This window comes from Melitaea cinxia, chromosome 1 (genome assembly GCF_905220565.1).
Source record: "Melitaea cinxia chromosome 1, ilMelCinx1.1, whole genome shotgun sequence".
Classification (NCBI taxonomy): domain Eukaryota; kingdom Metazoa; phylum Arthropoda; class Insecta; order Lepidoptera; family Nymphalidae; genus Melitaea; species Melitaea cinxia.
The window spans coordinates 15469427-15485800 of NC_059394.1; the positions used below are offsets into that span (position 1 = coordinate 15469427).

Consider the following 16374-nt stretch of genomic DNA (forward strand, 5'->3'; position numbering starts at 1 on the left):
ATCTGTATGGCAAATACAAATGTTTATCATGTGCGGGAATCGAAACTGAAACAGCCAGCGTAACAGGCACAATCTATGGCTGTGACCGTTGCGCCAACGCGGCGTCGTGAGAAACCTGTTCATAGATAACCAAAAAATAAAAACTAAATAAAAATAAAAATAAAAACTTTTTTAGTACTTTTTATATTAAATTCCCTAAAAACCTTTCCTTTAAGTTTGTCACGTGATTTACCTTTAAAAGTTGATCTGATTGACTTCAATTTTTAAGATTTTTCAGCTAAGTTTATGGTATATAAATTGTCTAATTACTTTATATTTTGATAGGCTTCCTTTTTTAATAAAGTTGATTTTAATTGTTATCAAATATAATTTTAATTTGTAAAATGACGATACAAATCACGACAAAAATATAGTTTTTCAATTCAATTTCGTCAATATCTCAAAAATATTTAGGTTTATAAGTCTGATACTAATATTCACATCTATGTTGACTAACTAACAATAATTCTAATGCAATTTCAGGTGTAGCTGCTTTATTTTCGCCTCAATTTATAAAATGGTCATTAGAAACGTATGGATATAAAGGAACTTTGTTACTCGTATCGGGTATTTCCTTACAAAACATATTGGGAACAGCGCTAATACATCCAGTGGGATGGCATATGAAGATAGTTCAAGTACCTGAGGACAAAGAAAATGGTAAATTAATTGTTTTATAAATTTTGTATAAATTACTTAGTAACATAAAAAATATTTAATATACTTCGTTATACAATTTCAGTAATTAATAAGCTTCTTTTGCGACCTGAAGAAAAATCTTTAACGAGTAAAAAAGATATGAACATGATAAAATCAGCTGAAGGTACAAAGAATCTGAATACCGAAGACATTGTTAAAAATAAAGAGCCTAGTTTTATAAAGTAAGAACGTACAAATTTAAAAGAATCTATCATTACTTCAGTCTATCGCAGTCCACTGCTGGACATAGGCCTCCACAAGTTCATGCCAAAAAATGGCGTGAACTCATGTGTGTTGCCCATAGTCACCACGCTGGGCAGGCGGGTGGGTGACTGCAGGCCTCGCTTTGTCGCACCGAAGACGCTACTTCCCGTCTTCGGCCTGTGTATTTCAAAGTCAGATGTTGGATGGTTATCCCGCCATCGATTGGCTTTTTAAGTTCCAAGGTGGTAGTGGAACTGTGTTATCCCTTAGTCGCCTACGGGAAAAGAGGGGGTGGATATATTATTTAATGCCGTAGCCACACAGCTTCAAGAAAGCTAAAAGAATCTATATTGGATATTATTAGTGATTGTTTTTTTTTTCAGAACTCAATCATTGCAAGTATATTTGATGTATCACTTTTCAAGATTTTTATTTCATCTAATGCATGTGTCGGAATGGCTCTTGTTATTTTCACGGAAGCTACATTCACAATGATGCTTCCACAAGCTTTATATGCGATGGGATTGAACGATGTAAGCTATAATCAATCTTAAATTACGAGTATAATTAATCACTCTGTTATCTACCTTTCAATGGCAAAGTTTAGTTCTTGTTCGATCAATTTTAAAGTCATTTATTATTATAAGTATATTGGTATATCTTACACTTCATTTAGAATTCTCAAGTAAGTAAATATTTGTTGTTGCTTTTATAGGGAGTGGTAGGTTGGGCTCTGTCAATGCACGCGGCGGGAGATGTAGCGACAAGAATCTTGTTTATATTCATCAGCAGTTGGTTGCTTAAGATCGGGAGCCACAAGACATACATTATTGGACTAATATTGGCATTTACTTCTAGGATTGGTATGACCTGTTTTAAAGTAAAATCGTTTGACTTTTATTGTTGCTATCTGATCGTATAAGTTCACACCTGCACAAGCGATAAACATTACGTTTTATTTCTAATAAAAGTTTGAAGATAAAAATAAATTTTAAAATTGGATCAAAAAATAAAAATAAAAATCAAAAACAGCTTTATTCAAATACACGAGCACTTTCGAATCGTCATTTTACAAATTAAAACTAAAAATAATTTATTATTTTTGTAAAAGTAAAGCTACCACCGATTCGAAATGTAGATTCTGCAGAGAAGAACAGCAAGAAACTCAGCAAATAATCTTTTGAAAAATAATATATAAACTGTGTTTTACAACTGTGTACAAAATTACTAACATGTTGCATAAAATACAGCGTCCCAAGTCCACACATCTTTATCAACTATGTAATCCTGCACCGAATAATAAGCTTCATATATTTATTAGTCAAGTAAATCGATTTCAAAGATCGAGAGTTAGTAATTGTAGTTTTGTCGTAATGTATAAATATTGCAGGAGTATTTATAATTTGAATTTACAAGTGAAAGTATACTATAAACTATTTGTAGGCTATGTTAAAAAAAAAACAGTCTAAAATAATCAGTAGATAAAAATTTAAGCTATTACTTCTATTTAATGCCTCTAGATTTTATCTATCCTATGATAAGATACGAAAATATATATAGATATTTTAATGATGAAATTTTATTTATCAATAACCTTAAGGTGTTACGTAATAAGGCTTCTTAACATTAACAATATATGTTTTTTTTTTTACTTAAAGGATTGCTTTGGTCAGATAAAAAGTGGACAGTAACAGTATTTTTTACTTTAAAGAGAGTTTCACGATGCTATATCATCATCATTACAGCCTATACAGTCTACTGCTGGACATAGGCCTCCACAAGTTTACGTCAAAAATAACGTGAACTTATGTGTTTTGCCCATAGTCACCACGCTGGGCAGGCGGGTTGGTGACCGCAGGGCTGACTTTCTCGCACCGAAGACGCTGCTGCCCGTCTTCGGCCTGTGTATTAAAATACAAGGCTTTAAAAGCCAGCAGTTGGATGGTTATCCCGCCATCGGTCGGCTTTTTAAGTTCCAAGGTGGTAGCGGAACTGTGTTATCCCTTAGTCGCCTCTTACGACACCCACGGGAAGAGAGGGGGTGGCTATATTCTTTAGTACCGTAGCCACACAGTACACACGATGCTATATAGTGACGCTCATACAAGTAGTTGTAGCGGAAGCTGTGGATTCAGAAAAGTTTAGTTCTGCGATATTACTGTTATTCCTCATTTCTGGATCTTTTGATATGGTTGTTGGACCTATTATAGGTGAGTCGTTTTACTTACCTATTAACAATTGTTGGTGTTGTTTACTATGTTGCAAAAGACTCGACTTAATGATAATATAATTCTGTGTCACTGTAGGTATTAATATCTAGAGGTATAGGAGTAAAAATATTTATAAAAAAAAAAAAACTAATAAAATAAAACTTTAGTGATTTTTATAGTACACATAATATATTTCAATTATTGTATTATACTTTAAATAAATTGTTAATTTTTTTTATCCATCATTAGTTTTTTCCTATAAAAAGCGACACTTTTATTTTTCTATTAAAGATCTTTTAAATATGGTAACAACACCTAAATTCCTCTTTTAACAAAATGTGTTTCAGGTGCTATACGTGATTTGACGGATAGCTACTCGACTGCGTTCTACATATTAACATCGTTTGTTGGTATAGTGATTATCTTTTGGACCATAGAATTGATTTACAAAAAGAATAAACACAAAAGAAAACAAAAAAGTCTACATCAAAAATGTAAATTCAAATAAAAATTATATTACTTATAATTTATATTTAAGTGCACATACATGAGATTTGCAAAAATAGATCATTTATTGCAATGTTGTCAATTCATTAATAAAGCTAATTTGAATTAATCATAATCCACCTATAATAGGGTAATTTTTAACAACGCCTGCCTAGAAAATATTAGGTTTGATAGGCGTACATGTCAAGTCAGTATATATATATATATATATATATATATATATATATATATATATATATATATATATATATATGTGTACAAATATATAATAAATAACAAACATATAATATAATAACTGTAAAAATATATCTGTTATTCTTAACTTTATATGCAAACTTCCTAAAAATTATGTTTACTGAAATTGTAGTTAGTGTATATTTTTATAAATAAATAAACTGTGAATTTTTAATAACTATTATTAAATATGTACCTATAATAATAGGAAAATAAACTGCCTAGCGTGAATACTATTCGAAACATTTATTACTTTTTTTAAGCATTTGAAAATCATAGTAGAGGGCACTTCTACCTTTGAAGAGAGAGAGATAGTCAACGTAGTAGTATGTCTAATTAGGTGTAATTGATAAATTACATAAAGCGGAAGTAGTATAATATAATAATTACATAAACATTTTAATAACAATTATTGTTATTGAATCTATCAGTTTGTTATGTAAAAGTAATAAACAAATAAATAAATATCTTATAACATACACACACAGTCGTCTGTTCCTATGGTAAGCAACTTAATGCTTGTGTTTCAGGTAACAGCCGACTGTTATAACAATTTTTTTTTTGATAAATATATATATAGAAATAATACATATATAAATATATAAATACAAATATTACAACCAGACTCAGGCGGGAATCGAACCCGCAATCCGAGGAACAGAAAGCATTAGCCGAGGAACAGAAGCCACTACAAACTGTGCCAACGGGCTAGTCATATATATCATAATTAGACATATATTTAAATCACTATGTTAAGCCTAATGCGATAGTTTTTCTATGAAGTGTACCACAAAACTGTACGTTTTGTGGGGTATTTTTATTATAAACAATGACAGGAACTTTTTATTTTTCACTTTTATAATAGTTTTTATTATGCTGCTTCTTACTTATGTACAATAATTAAAATATGAAAAAGCAGTGTTAAAATTAATATCTTTTCACAATCACGTGTTTGTTGAAATGATTACAAAAGAAATATCTTGATATGGTCTAAGAGGTAATGACAATGTAAATACTATATAATACTCACATAATAACTACCGTGTTCAACTTTCCTCGTTTGTTTTTTGCTTTTTTAACCGACATCGAAAACTGAGGAGGTTCTCAATTCGATATTATATTTGTGCATGTTATTTGCTTTTTAACTGACTTCCAAAAAAGGAGGAGGTTCTCAATTCAACTGTATTTTTTTTTTTTTTTTTTATGTATGTTACATCAGAACTTTTGACCGTGTGGACCGATTTCGACAAATTTTGTTTTAATCGAAAGATAGTGTGTGCCAATTGGTCCCATTTAAATTTATTTGCGATCTAACAACTACTTTTCGAGTTATATCTAATAATGCGTTTTTACTTGACGCTTTTTTCGTCGACCTACGTTGTATTATACCGCATAACTTTCTACTGGATGTACCGATTTTGACAATTCTTTTTTTGTTGGAAAGGGGATATCCCTAGTTTGGTATCGTGATAAGGACACCAGGATCTGATGATGGGATCCCAGAGAAATCGAGGGAAACTCTCGAAAATCCGTAATAACTTTTTACTGGGTGTATCGATTTTGATAATTTTTAATTTAATCGAAAGCTGATGTTTATCATATGGTCACATAAAAATTTTATTGAGATCTGATAACTACTTTTTGAGTAATCTTTGATAACGCGTAGTTGCTTGACTATTCTTTCGTCGATCTACGTTGTATTACTTGTCGATGTAATTGAAGTCGGTTTTTTTTTTCGTTTGCGAGCAAACACAATTATTGAATAATCTTTTATAACGCGTTATGTACTTTTTGAGTATATCTTTTATAACGCGCATTTACTTAATTATTTTTTTGTCTACTTACGTTGAATTACTTATCAATGTAATTAAACTCGGTTTTTTTGCGAGCACACACAATTATTTTTATCTCTTTTGGTTAGTGATGGCTTAAAATAATTAATAGCTATTCTTATTAAAGAACTCTAAAAAAGATTAGGAAGACTTTAGAAGTAATTAAATCTAAAATGCATGCCATTTGCGAATTACGTCCATTTAATTATTTTTGGTTTTACAATTGCAAATAGTACAGCATAGAGACGTATCAGTTTATATTATCATCGGTACTATGTTATCGGTTTTCAATATTTTTAATTAAGTTCCAAAAAAAAGAGGAGATTCTCAAGTCGATTAAAGTTTTTCATTTTCATGTTACATCAGAACTTTTGACTGGATGAACTGATTGGGATCATTTTTTTTTTAATTGAAAGGTAGTGCGTGTCATGTGGTCCAATTAAAATTTAATTCAGATCTAACAAGTAATTTTTGAGTAATTTTATAATGCGTTATTAATTTACTGTTTTCAAACTTTTTTGTTGACCTACGTTGTATTAGGCTTAAATTTTTTTTCGGGTGTACTGATTTTGATGATTCTTGTTTTATTCGAAAGCTGATACTTGTCTTATTCTATTTAAATTTGATCGAGATGTAATGAGTACTTTTTGAGTAATCTTTGATGACGCTTGACTATTTACTTCATTTACTTATGTTGTATTACTAAGCAAGCACAATTAATTAATTATTTTGAGTTGAATTTATTTTTAATTACAGTTTAAATTTTGCTTCTTACGTATTATGTTTATTTATGTCGTTTTTTTTTGTCTAAGAGCTCCATATTTCCAAAGCCATTGTTTTATTTATGACAATATTAGTGTAATATTTTCAAAGTTGAAATATTATTATAGTTAAGGAGCTTCAAAAGTCTTGAAATAGAGATTTGAAATATTAATTTTAAACAATAAATAACAAAATATGCAGAATTAAAATATACATATAATTACGCCAATCAAACTTCATACAAGACAAGACTATTTGCTTGAGATAATGAGCCAAGATGATGTATTTGATGTAAGGTTCATTTATCGGCAGCGTTTCGTAGTGACTACTCAAAATGGGTGACAAGGTAGTGAACAGTAGAAAATATGAGCTCATAGCACCAGATGGAGGTTGGGGCTACATGATTTGTATAGCAGCCGTTATTAATTTAGTAAGCATTTCTATCTATATTTTTTTATAATTACAAAAATTTGTAATGAGATCCGAAAATAATGTTAACCAAATTGTTAAGTTGAGATTTGCTTGACTTTACCTCTAAGTCTATATATTTTTTCAACTAAATGAATATATTATAATAAATCTAGCGATTCAGTTAAGTACATTTGACAACGTGAAATTTTTTATTAAATTTTATCTAAGAAACATGTAATAATATGTTGGTTTTCACTATTATCAAATTTTTGTTTCTGAATAGACTACCATAACCGCATTCTTGACTTGCTTCGGTATGTTATACAAGACTCTGTTTATTGAGTTGAAAATGGACTCAACAAGCGTCACATTGTTAAACGGAATAGGAGCATTTTTTGTCGCAATATCAGGTAAGCTACTTTAATCAACTTCAAATATTTTTATGATAGGAAAAACTTCGGCCTACAGGGATTCCTCGTGTTTATATTTACTCTTCTATTTCAATGTCTCGTGTCGCGTGTCATACTTTGAATTGTTTAAGTCATTCAGAGTTCGGAATTACGCCTAATATCATTTTTACGGCGTTTTAAGGTTTATTTTTTACTTGCCATGTTCGGAAGTATACGCAAAAAATCCTCAACGCAACACTTAAAAATAAATAAATTAAAATAGCAACAAATTAAAGAAGTTATCGCAACTGATTACATAATTTTATTTATCTCTGATAGAATTTTTTTTCGTATTTTGGAAGTTTGTTCTGGTGTTTTGTGTGAACTCCATCTCGAGATTCATATTCTACTGGAGAACCTTGAGTATGGAACGTAAACAAAGTTACGTTGTTGAATGCAGGGGCACTTATTTATACATTATTTATTCTTAAAATCAAGGAAGTAATTATATATATATATGTCATAGTTACGGACATTTCTTTACATTTCTGCCTTAATTATTTGTTGAAATCTACCTCAACATTTAAATGTAAAAGCAGGATATCTTATATTGTTTCACTGGCTGATTAGCAACACAAAGTATAGAAAATTAAATAAATATAATATTTCAAATAAAAACATTCCAATAACGATATTTTCAAACAAAACATAACTATAGCAATTATTTATGAAACGCTGAAAATTAATGCGACTTACAGAGATTACATAAGAGATGTATGTTTGCCGTTATGCAATATATGTATAAATAAAGGTGAGGCTACGCATGATGCCGAAAACTTACCATATCTTTGAAATAAATTAAAAGAAATCCAATAGTTATTATTAAAACTTAACACGTTTAACGCTAAGACTTAAGACACCGCGTTCGCGCAACGGTCACAGCACTGGTTTGTGGCTGTGGCGCTGGCAGTTGCGGGCTCGATCCCTGCCGTGGTCTGGGTGTTTAGGCAGTCCTTGTGGGTCCCACCATGCCTCGGAGGGCACAGCTGATAACGATCGTTACTCACAATAGGGAATATATCCGCCAACCCGCATTGGAGTAGCGTGGTGGATTAAGCTCTGATTCTTTACCTACATAGGGAAAAAGGCCTATGCCCGTAGTGGGATATTACAGGCTGAAGCGGAGCGTACGTTTAACGCTACTATTATCCAAAATTACTATTAATTGCACATTTCATAACTTGGTGTACTGAATTGAAATTTTCTGCTACTGAGAAGTAGTGGTATTAAAAAATATATACGAATAAACATTTCCACCATTATCTATCTGTTTATTGTTACATTTATATAATTAATTGTATTGTTCTGTTTTTTAGGAATATTTACAGCTCCATTTTTGAAGTTTCTTTCTATACGTCAACTGGGCATAATTACGGCGGCGGCATTCAATACTGGAACATTTATGGTCGTTTTTGTTAAATCAAAAATTATATTTTTTATTTCAATTGGATTTCTACAGGTAATATATTATATTATATATAATGAGTTCGTAAAAATATTTTAAATTGTTATTTTTACAAAGTTTATAATCACATCAGGGATTGATATTAAAGGGACTTATTTATTTGTACTTTATTGTACATCACAACTACATTTTAAACATTAAACACATTTAAAAACATTTACAGACTGTGATGTACAATGGGCGGACTTATGGCTATTTAGCCATTTCTTCCAGACAACCCAACCTATATTATAATTTTGAAAATTAAAATTGTAACTTAAATGGTTTACAAAGTACAGGACTTAGTCATTATTATAAGATATATGGCCACAGCGTTGCATAACTTTTTCATAAATTGAAATTAAAATTGTAATATAATAGTTGTCATTACCTAGTAGCTCTAAATGAAGATCTACGATTATATGTGGTTCTATATTCTATAGTGGGATTAAATTCAATCCCAATTGAAAGTGGCTGAGACTTTTTACTATAAAAAGGTGTTTGCAATTTGAAAAACGTATTTCTGTAGTTACTACAAGTATTTTTTATGTTTCAGAGCTGCGGAAATGGCGTTTTATATAATTTGTCCTGTACTGCATTAAATAATTATTTCGTTAAAAAGAGACTACTGGCTGTTAGTATCGTACACACTATTGTAGGTTGGTAATATTTTATTTATTTATTTAAACCAAACTCGAGTTGTGTAAGAAACAACATCCTGATGCGGCGATATTTCTGTTAGAATTTTGCAATACGTATTTAAATTAAAAAAATAAAATGAAAATTATTAAGTTTAAGTTACTACTAACTTGAATACCTAAACTGTATTTTATTTCGAATAAATTTTACTGAAGTAATGCAAAAAATTTTAAAGAAACGTGCTAAGAGTATGTCCATTGCTAGTAATAAACGTACACCCAAGTCTTGGATGAATGAGGATATTCTGCGCTTTATCCGATACATTTACTACATTACGAAATACAATGCAGAAAAATTTACGTATTAATGATATGAGCGTTTAAAAATCACGCATAAAAAGGTATCGAAATTTGAATTTGAATTCGAATGAATTAATTAGAAATTTTAAATTATAATATATAAAAAAATAAACAGTTGGTTGTATCAGTAAAATATTATTAACTACTACAGGTGCAATTCTGATACTAAATGTAAAATATAAAATAAATATTTGCAATGTAAGCGCAAAAAACGCGTTTATTTACAACATCACATTAGAAACCTATAAAACTACCAGTGTTCCTCTACTATATTATGCATGTAGTATACATATAAATCTTCCTCTGGGATCTTTCGATTTACTAAAGACCGCATCAAAATCCGTTGCGCAGTTTTAAAGATCTAAGCATACAGACAAAGGGAAGCGACTTTAATTTATACTGTGTAACGATAATGATAAGTAATACGATTTAAGGCCCCTAGAATGCAAAAACCATCCAGCTATCATCAAGATTTTTAAGTTAACAGTGACACACTTAGAATCGGTCAATCCGGTCTACAACTTTTTTTTCGAGTATAGGCAGATCTCTTGCTTAGACTTTTACCGGTAGTGGAAACTGTTATAGTGTTTGTACTAGTTGTTTTATTTCTGACTTCCAGTTCTTTCTTTTGCTACACGAACGTTAGATACAGACCCATCTGAATGAGAGAGCATATTTATGATCTTATATTCAAGCGAAACAGAATGAGACAACATCGCAACAGCATTTCTGAAATAAAAATTCGAGGGAATTGTTGCTAGTGATTCGATTAATTTAATCTTCGATGAAGATAAGCATTTATGCCATCCCTTATCACTCCTGTGTACAAGTGAAATAAATCACTAATTATATAAATATCTGTTTTGACTATTATTCCAAAAATTATTTTAAAAAACACTGAACAAAATATTCTTAAACTATCTCAACACATTCAATAATATTATTAATAAGTAAATAAAAAATGGTACGTACGTAAGGTTTATCTATAGAGGATCTGAGCAAATAAATTATGCAACGGTCGGTAAAAACAAAAAGTGTTTCATAGTTTTCTTAAATTTAAAAAAACTCTTCGCGTCACGGTCAAAGTTCGAAACACTCATTATATTGAGTTAACTAGAACCCGAGATATTTTAGGGACAAGTCTGTAACTTTTAAATACGGAGCCCCCAAAAAGATACGATTAGACTGATTCTATTTTTTATATACAAGTATCAATTACATAATATGGAACTTAGGTAGAGCCAGTTATTTTCCTATTCAGATGATACTACCGTTATCTTTGTAACGAAAACAGAATTAGAGTTGTCCAAGGCGACAAAGTGGCTTAATGAGAATTCACTAACTTTGAACATTTCCAAAACAAATCACGTTTGCTTTACAAAGTTTAATGTGAAACTCAACCAACACCTTGTTTTGTAATAAAAATTCATAGATGCCCTGATGCCCTAAATTCTAATTTTAACTGTCCTAAAATAATTAATGTCTCAATTGCAAAATACTTTAGGATTATGGTTTACAGAGATTGTCTTGGTATTCGTTGTAGATTTGATGACAACCTGAATTAGGAAACTAATTTGGGCATTTCAGCCTCTACGATATATTTGGGTGGTTACGGCAGTAAAGAATATAGCCATCATCTCTCTTTCCGTGGATGTCGTAAGAGGAGCTAAGGGTGAAAAATGGTTTTTCTCGATTTCTAGCTAAACTACAAGTCCTATGGAAAAAAGTCCAATGGCAAAGTTGTAGGTACAAAAAAGATCTACAACTTTTGTTTTTACACTTTTTTCACTTTTATTTTTTTAGAATTCTAAGGTTATAAATTCATGTGACAAATTCAAAAAACCAATTTTTTGGTTTTTTATTTTTAGCTTTTACAAGATTTTTTCTACGAAGTTTGATGAAAACATCTTTTTATGTTCCAAACACACCGAAAAAGCACCCTCATTTTCAATCAAAAATTCTCATGTCAAAATATCAGCTTTTTTTAATAAGTAGGTGGGCTTTTTGTTCGTTGAAATCTCTTTTTTCTGATGGTTTAAATATATATATATATATATATATATTACTATGGTAAATGTTCTCACAAAATATAAAGCTATATATGCTATTGTGTTCCTATTGGTGAGTAAAGTGACTAGCTCCGGGGGCATTGGGGATAGGGTCGTAATCGCGCTTGTGATACTTCTGGTGTTGCAGACGTCTATAAGCTACGGTAATCGCTTATCATCAGGTGAACCGTACGCTTGTTGGCCGACCTAGTCATATAAAAAAAATTGCCTAGTATCAACATTCATATAAATAATACTAGTTCACAATACTCCTACTGTAATTTCAGGATTAGCTGCGCTTTTTTCACCTCAGTTTATAAAGTGGTCAATGGAAATATACGGGTTCAGAGGAACTTTGTTACTTGTGTCAGCCATTTCTTTACAAAGCATAGTAGGAACAGCACTAATGCAACCAGTAGAATGGCACATGAAGAAAGTCGAAGTACCTGAAGACAAAGAAAACGGTATATTAGTTGAATTGTTAACTTCGTATAAAGTATTGTACGGGTAGAAATATAAAAATATATTATATAATAGTTTTAATCATATATTTTTAGAAAGTAAACTTCTTTTGAGACCTGAAGAAAATCCTAGGACGTGTAATGAAGACACGAACATGATAAAATCAGCCGAAGATGCAAAAAACTTCAACAAGGCAGAAAATGTCAAAGGTCAAGAACCTAGTAGTTTTATAAAGTAACATCTTTCAAACTAATTTTGATTGCACATATTTACATAAGTTTATTGTTGATATTATTTTTAATATTTTTTTCAGTACTATTATTTCAAGTATCTTAGATGTATCAATATTCAAGAATTTTGTATTATCTAATGCTTGTGTCGGAATGGCTTTTGTTATTTTCGCGGAATTCACATTTACAACGTTGCTTCCACAAGCTTTATATGCGATAGGATTGAACGATGTAAGTTCTGATCGAATTCAATTCTTACTATATGTATCACTCTATTATATTATACATTTATGTTATTTTTTTAATACGTTTTCGGTCAGTGTTAATCATCTTTACTATAATTTTCATTTTTTAAACATTTAAAATTAGCTTGTACTTAATTATTTTTTGTCGTTTTTATAGGACGATGTAGCATGGGCTCTTTCAATGTACGCGTCAGGAGATGTAGCGACAAGATTCTTGTTTATATTCATTAGCAATTGGCTGTTTAAATTTGGAAGCCATGAGACTTATGTTATTGGACTAGTATTAACATTTATTTCCAGAATCGGTACGACCCTATTAAAAATAATACCGCCTAACCTTTATAGTTACTACATGCTCATACGAACTCCAGTATGACGTTTCATTTCTAATATTTCTTTACACAAATTGGCTTTTAAAGATATAAAGATCAAATACAAGAGAAGATAGAAAGGATAAAATCACTGGACCGATCCGAGCTAGCAGACCTTAGCACGCTTAATTTTATGATGCTTTATTATATTATATAACAATATTTCTGAAATGTACACGAACTTTATTGATTTTTTGTTTGATAATGAATTAATGATATATCTTTATCAAAACTTCATAAATCATTTGAAATTTTTGACGCACAATAATAATTAGTAATAACCCTATAATCTATACCAATCCATACTAATGTTATAAAGCTGAAGAGTTTGTTTGTTTGCTTGAACGCGCTAATTTTAGGAACTACTGGTCAAATTTGAAAAATTATTTCGGTTTTAGATAGCCCATTTATCGAAGAAGGATATCTATAGTGAAATAATAGACTAAAATGAATAGATAAATTCTTACTAATGCGATTATATACTTAAAAGTTTCGGTAATAAGGTCTTTAGCCACTTAAAATATTTTACCTTTCAGGAATGCTCTGGTCAGATAATAAGTTGGTGATTATAGTATTTATTACTGTAATGGGAGTTTCACGATGCTTTATATTGACGCTTATTCAAGTAGTGGTAGCGGACGCTGTGGAACCAGAAAAATTTAGCTGTGCTATCGGACTGTTATTCCTACTTTTTGGATTTTTTAATATAGTTGTTGGTCCTATTATAGGTGAGATATTTTATTTATTCACAAGTACTGTCGTTGTTTATTTTATTGCAAAAAAAAAAATGTTCCATTTGACTTAATGATACTGTAATTTTCTATCACTAAAACAATCGACCTTTGGATGGTATTTATTTCTACCATAATCACTACATATCTGAATAACTGCTATAGATAGGTATACCAACATAAAATATGTGCATATACTTTTTCCCTTACATTTTCTTTTTTCATATCGATAAAAGCAACATCTTTGTTTTTACCGAAACTGCACAAAAATTTAACGATTTTTTGAACATAAATAATTAACGTGTTTTCAGGCGCTATACGTGATTTGACGGATAGTTACTCGACTGCGTTCTACATATTAACATCGTGTATTGGCGTAGTGATCATCTTCTGGACCATAGAATTAATTTACAAAAAGAATAAACACAAGAGACAACCAAAAGAACATGTTTCAAAAGTGTGATTAATAAAAATGTTTTGTATTGTATTATTATTATGTATGTCATGTTTATTTTTAAATTTAGAGAACAATATTAATACATTACTTACTTATTTAACTAATTGTTTAATAACATTTCGAAAATGAGATTAATTTAAGTCTAGTTTATTGTTCTAACAATTTATATAATGATTTGTACAGAGTACATGTGTATTAAAACTTCTTAGAGATAATTTCCAAAACTACTTTGTAAATGAGTCCCTCTTTCTGAATTCAATCAAATAGGCACGTTATTCTATAAGTGCCGGTAACAATAGGTGCCTGATCCAAAAGCAGGAGCAAATTGCACGCTGCTGTCATTGCTGTATTTATAATTGGACTGTTAATTCGAGCCATTTTTGTTTCCTTTTTGTTTACAGACAACACACTTAAACGATATCTAAATACAAAAATAAAAATTTCTGTATCTGCTAGTGGATTATAACTTATGTTGACTGGAAAACGCGTATCAGTAACAAAACACAAAAACTTAATCAAACAATAGTTATAACTATATGTCCAATATGAAAATATGTAAATGTGCTCTGTGTAGCATTATATTATATAACGTTATATATATTTATATATATAATTGAAACTGAGATCAGGCACAAAAGAAAATATCCTACTCCAAAGCTGGAGCAACGCGGCTGGCGAAATACCACGACCTTAAAGAGCATGACAGCTGAATAATACTGCTTTCAAGCAGTGTGTGTTCTTTTTAGTGAGTAAGATGACCTCCTGGGGGAAATTTTGGATAAGGTCGGCAACGTGCTTGCGATAATTCTGGTGTTGCAGGTGTATAAGCTACGTTAATTGCTTAACATCAAGTGAGCAATACGCTTGTTTGGCAGCATAGATAATTCAAATATTTTAATTCAAGTAATGAGTTTCAAGGAGTATAGAATTGACCATAAGTAATGACATAAATCAACGTAATTAACACTGATCTTGTGTATTGTGTATATTTCCGGCCCCCGACACAGAAGAAAATCCTGCATGGGGCCGTTGAGTGTTTATTTATTTTATATTTTTATTTATTGTGCTCGATAAGATTAATTTCATGCTACCAAATTGGGGTGTTGTTGTGTGTTTGTGTTGTGTGTTTAGGTTTTGTTGTTGTGTTCCCTGATATACGCTTCAGCCTGTAATATCCCACTACTGGGCATAGGCCTCTTTACCCATGTAGGAGAAGGATTAGAGCTTAATCCACCACGCTGCTCCAATGCGGGTTGGCGGATATATTCCCTACCATGAGTAACGATCGCTATCAGGTGTACATGATAACAACCGGGACCGACGGCTTAACGTGCTCTCCGAGGCACGGTGGGGAGACCCCACAAGGACTGCACAAACACCCAGACCACGGCAAACACCTGTATGGCCAATACAAATGTTTGTCATGTGCGGGGATCGAACCCGCAACCGCCAGCGCAACAGGTACAATCCATGGCTGTAACCGTTGCGCCAACTTGGTGTGTTCCCTGATATAAAAAATATATATTTGTCACAATAGAAATTACATTTTTATGGACTCAGTCAAATTAGATCTGAATGCGTGTTTTCATTAAGCCTTTTAGGTGAAGTTTGTAATCCAGCTTCGAATTTTTTTTTTGGACTTTCACTGGTAGATAGCTGGTGTAATAGGGAGTAACTTAGGCTACTTTTATTTTAGACATTTATTTAATTTTATAACTCTGTGAACTGAACGAAAACTTTTTTGTTAAATTCCACGCGAATGAAATCGCGGGCCCAGCTAGTATTATATATAATATATAGATTTTGGCCTGAATCAATAAAATTTGAACGAAAGGTTTGGGACTCAAAAGTTCAGCTAGGGGGATTAGACAGTTTTTAATTCATTTACGTATTTTTATGACTTCAGTATTATCACAGTTTACAGTAAGAGATATCGTCCTATAATACCGAAGATTATTAACTCGAGGATTGAATCACATTATCTATATCTTTAAAAAACCCATTATATCAATAACGAATTAATACGCACCTATGTCCAGTC

The 16374-nt window shown here is 31.0% G+C and overlaps 1 protein-coding gene across 1 annotated transcript; it reads left to right on the top strand.

Moving 5' to 3' along the window:
* Nucleotides 1–6794: 6794 nt before the first annotated feature.
* On the top strand, nucleotides 6795–14363 carry LOC123654253 (monocarboxylate transporter 3-like). The gene is made up of 10 exons (XM_045590170.1): nucleotides 6795–6917; nucleotides 7182–7308; nucleotides 8664–8806; nucleotides 9348–9450; nucleotides 12125–12301; nucleotides 12395–12533; nucleotides 12613–12760; nucleotides 12932–13079; nucleotides 13682–13873; nucleotides 14188–14363. The coding sequence occupies exons 1-10, from the start codon at nucleotides 6822–6824 to the stop codon at nucleotides 14337–14339; spliced, it is 1425 nt and encodes a 474-aa protein (XP_045446126.1). The 5' UTR covers nucleotides 6795–6821; the 3' UTR covers nucleotides 14340–14363.
* Nucleotides 14364–16374: the final 2011 nt, after the last annotated feature.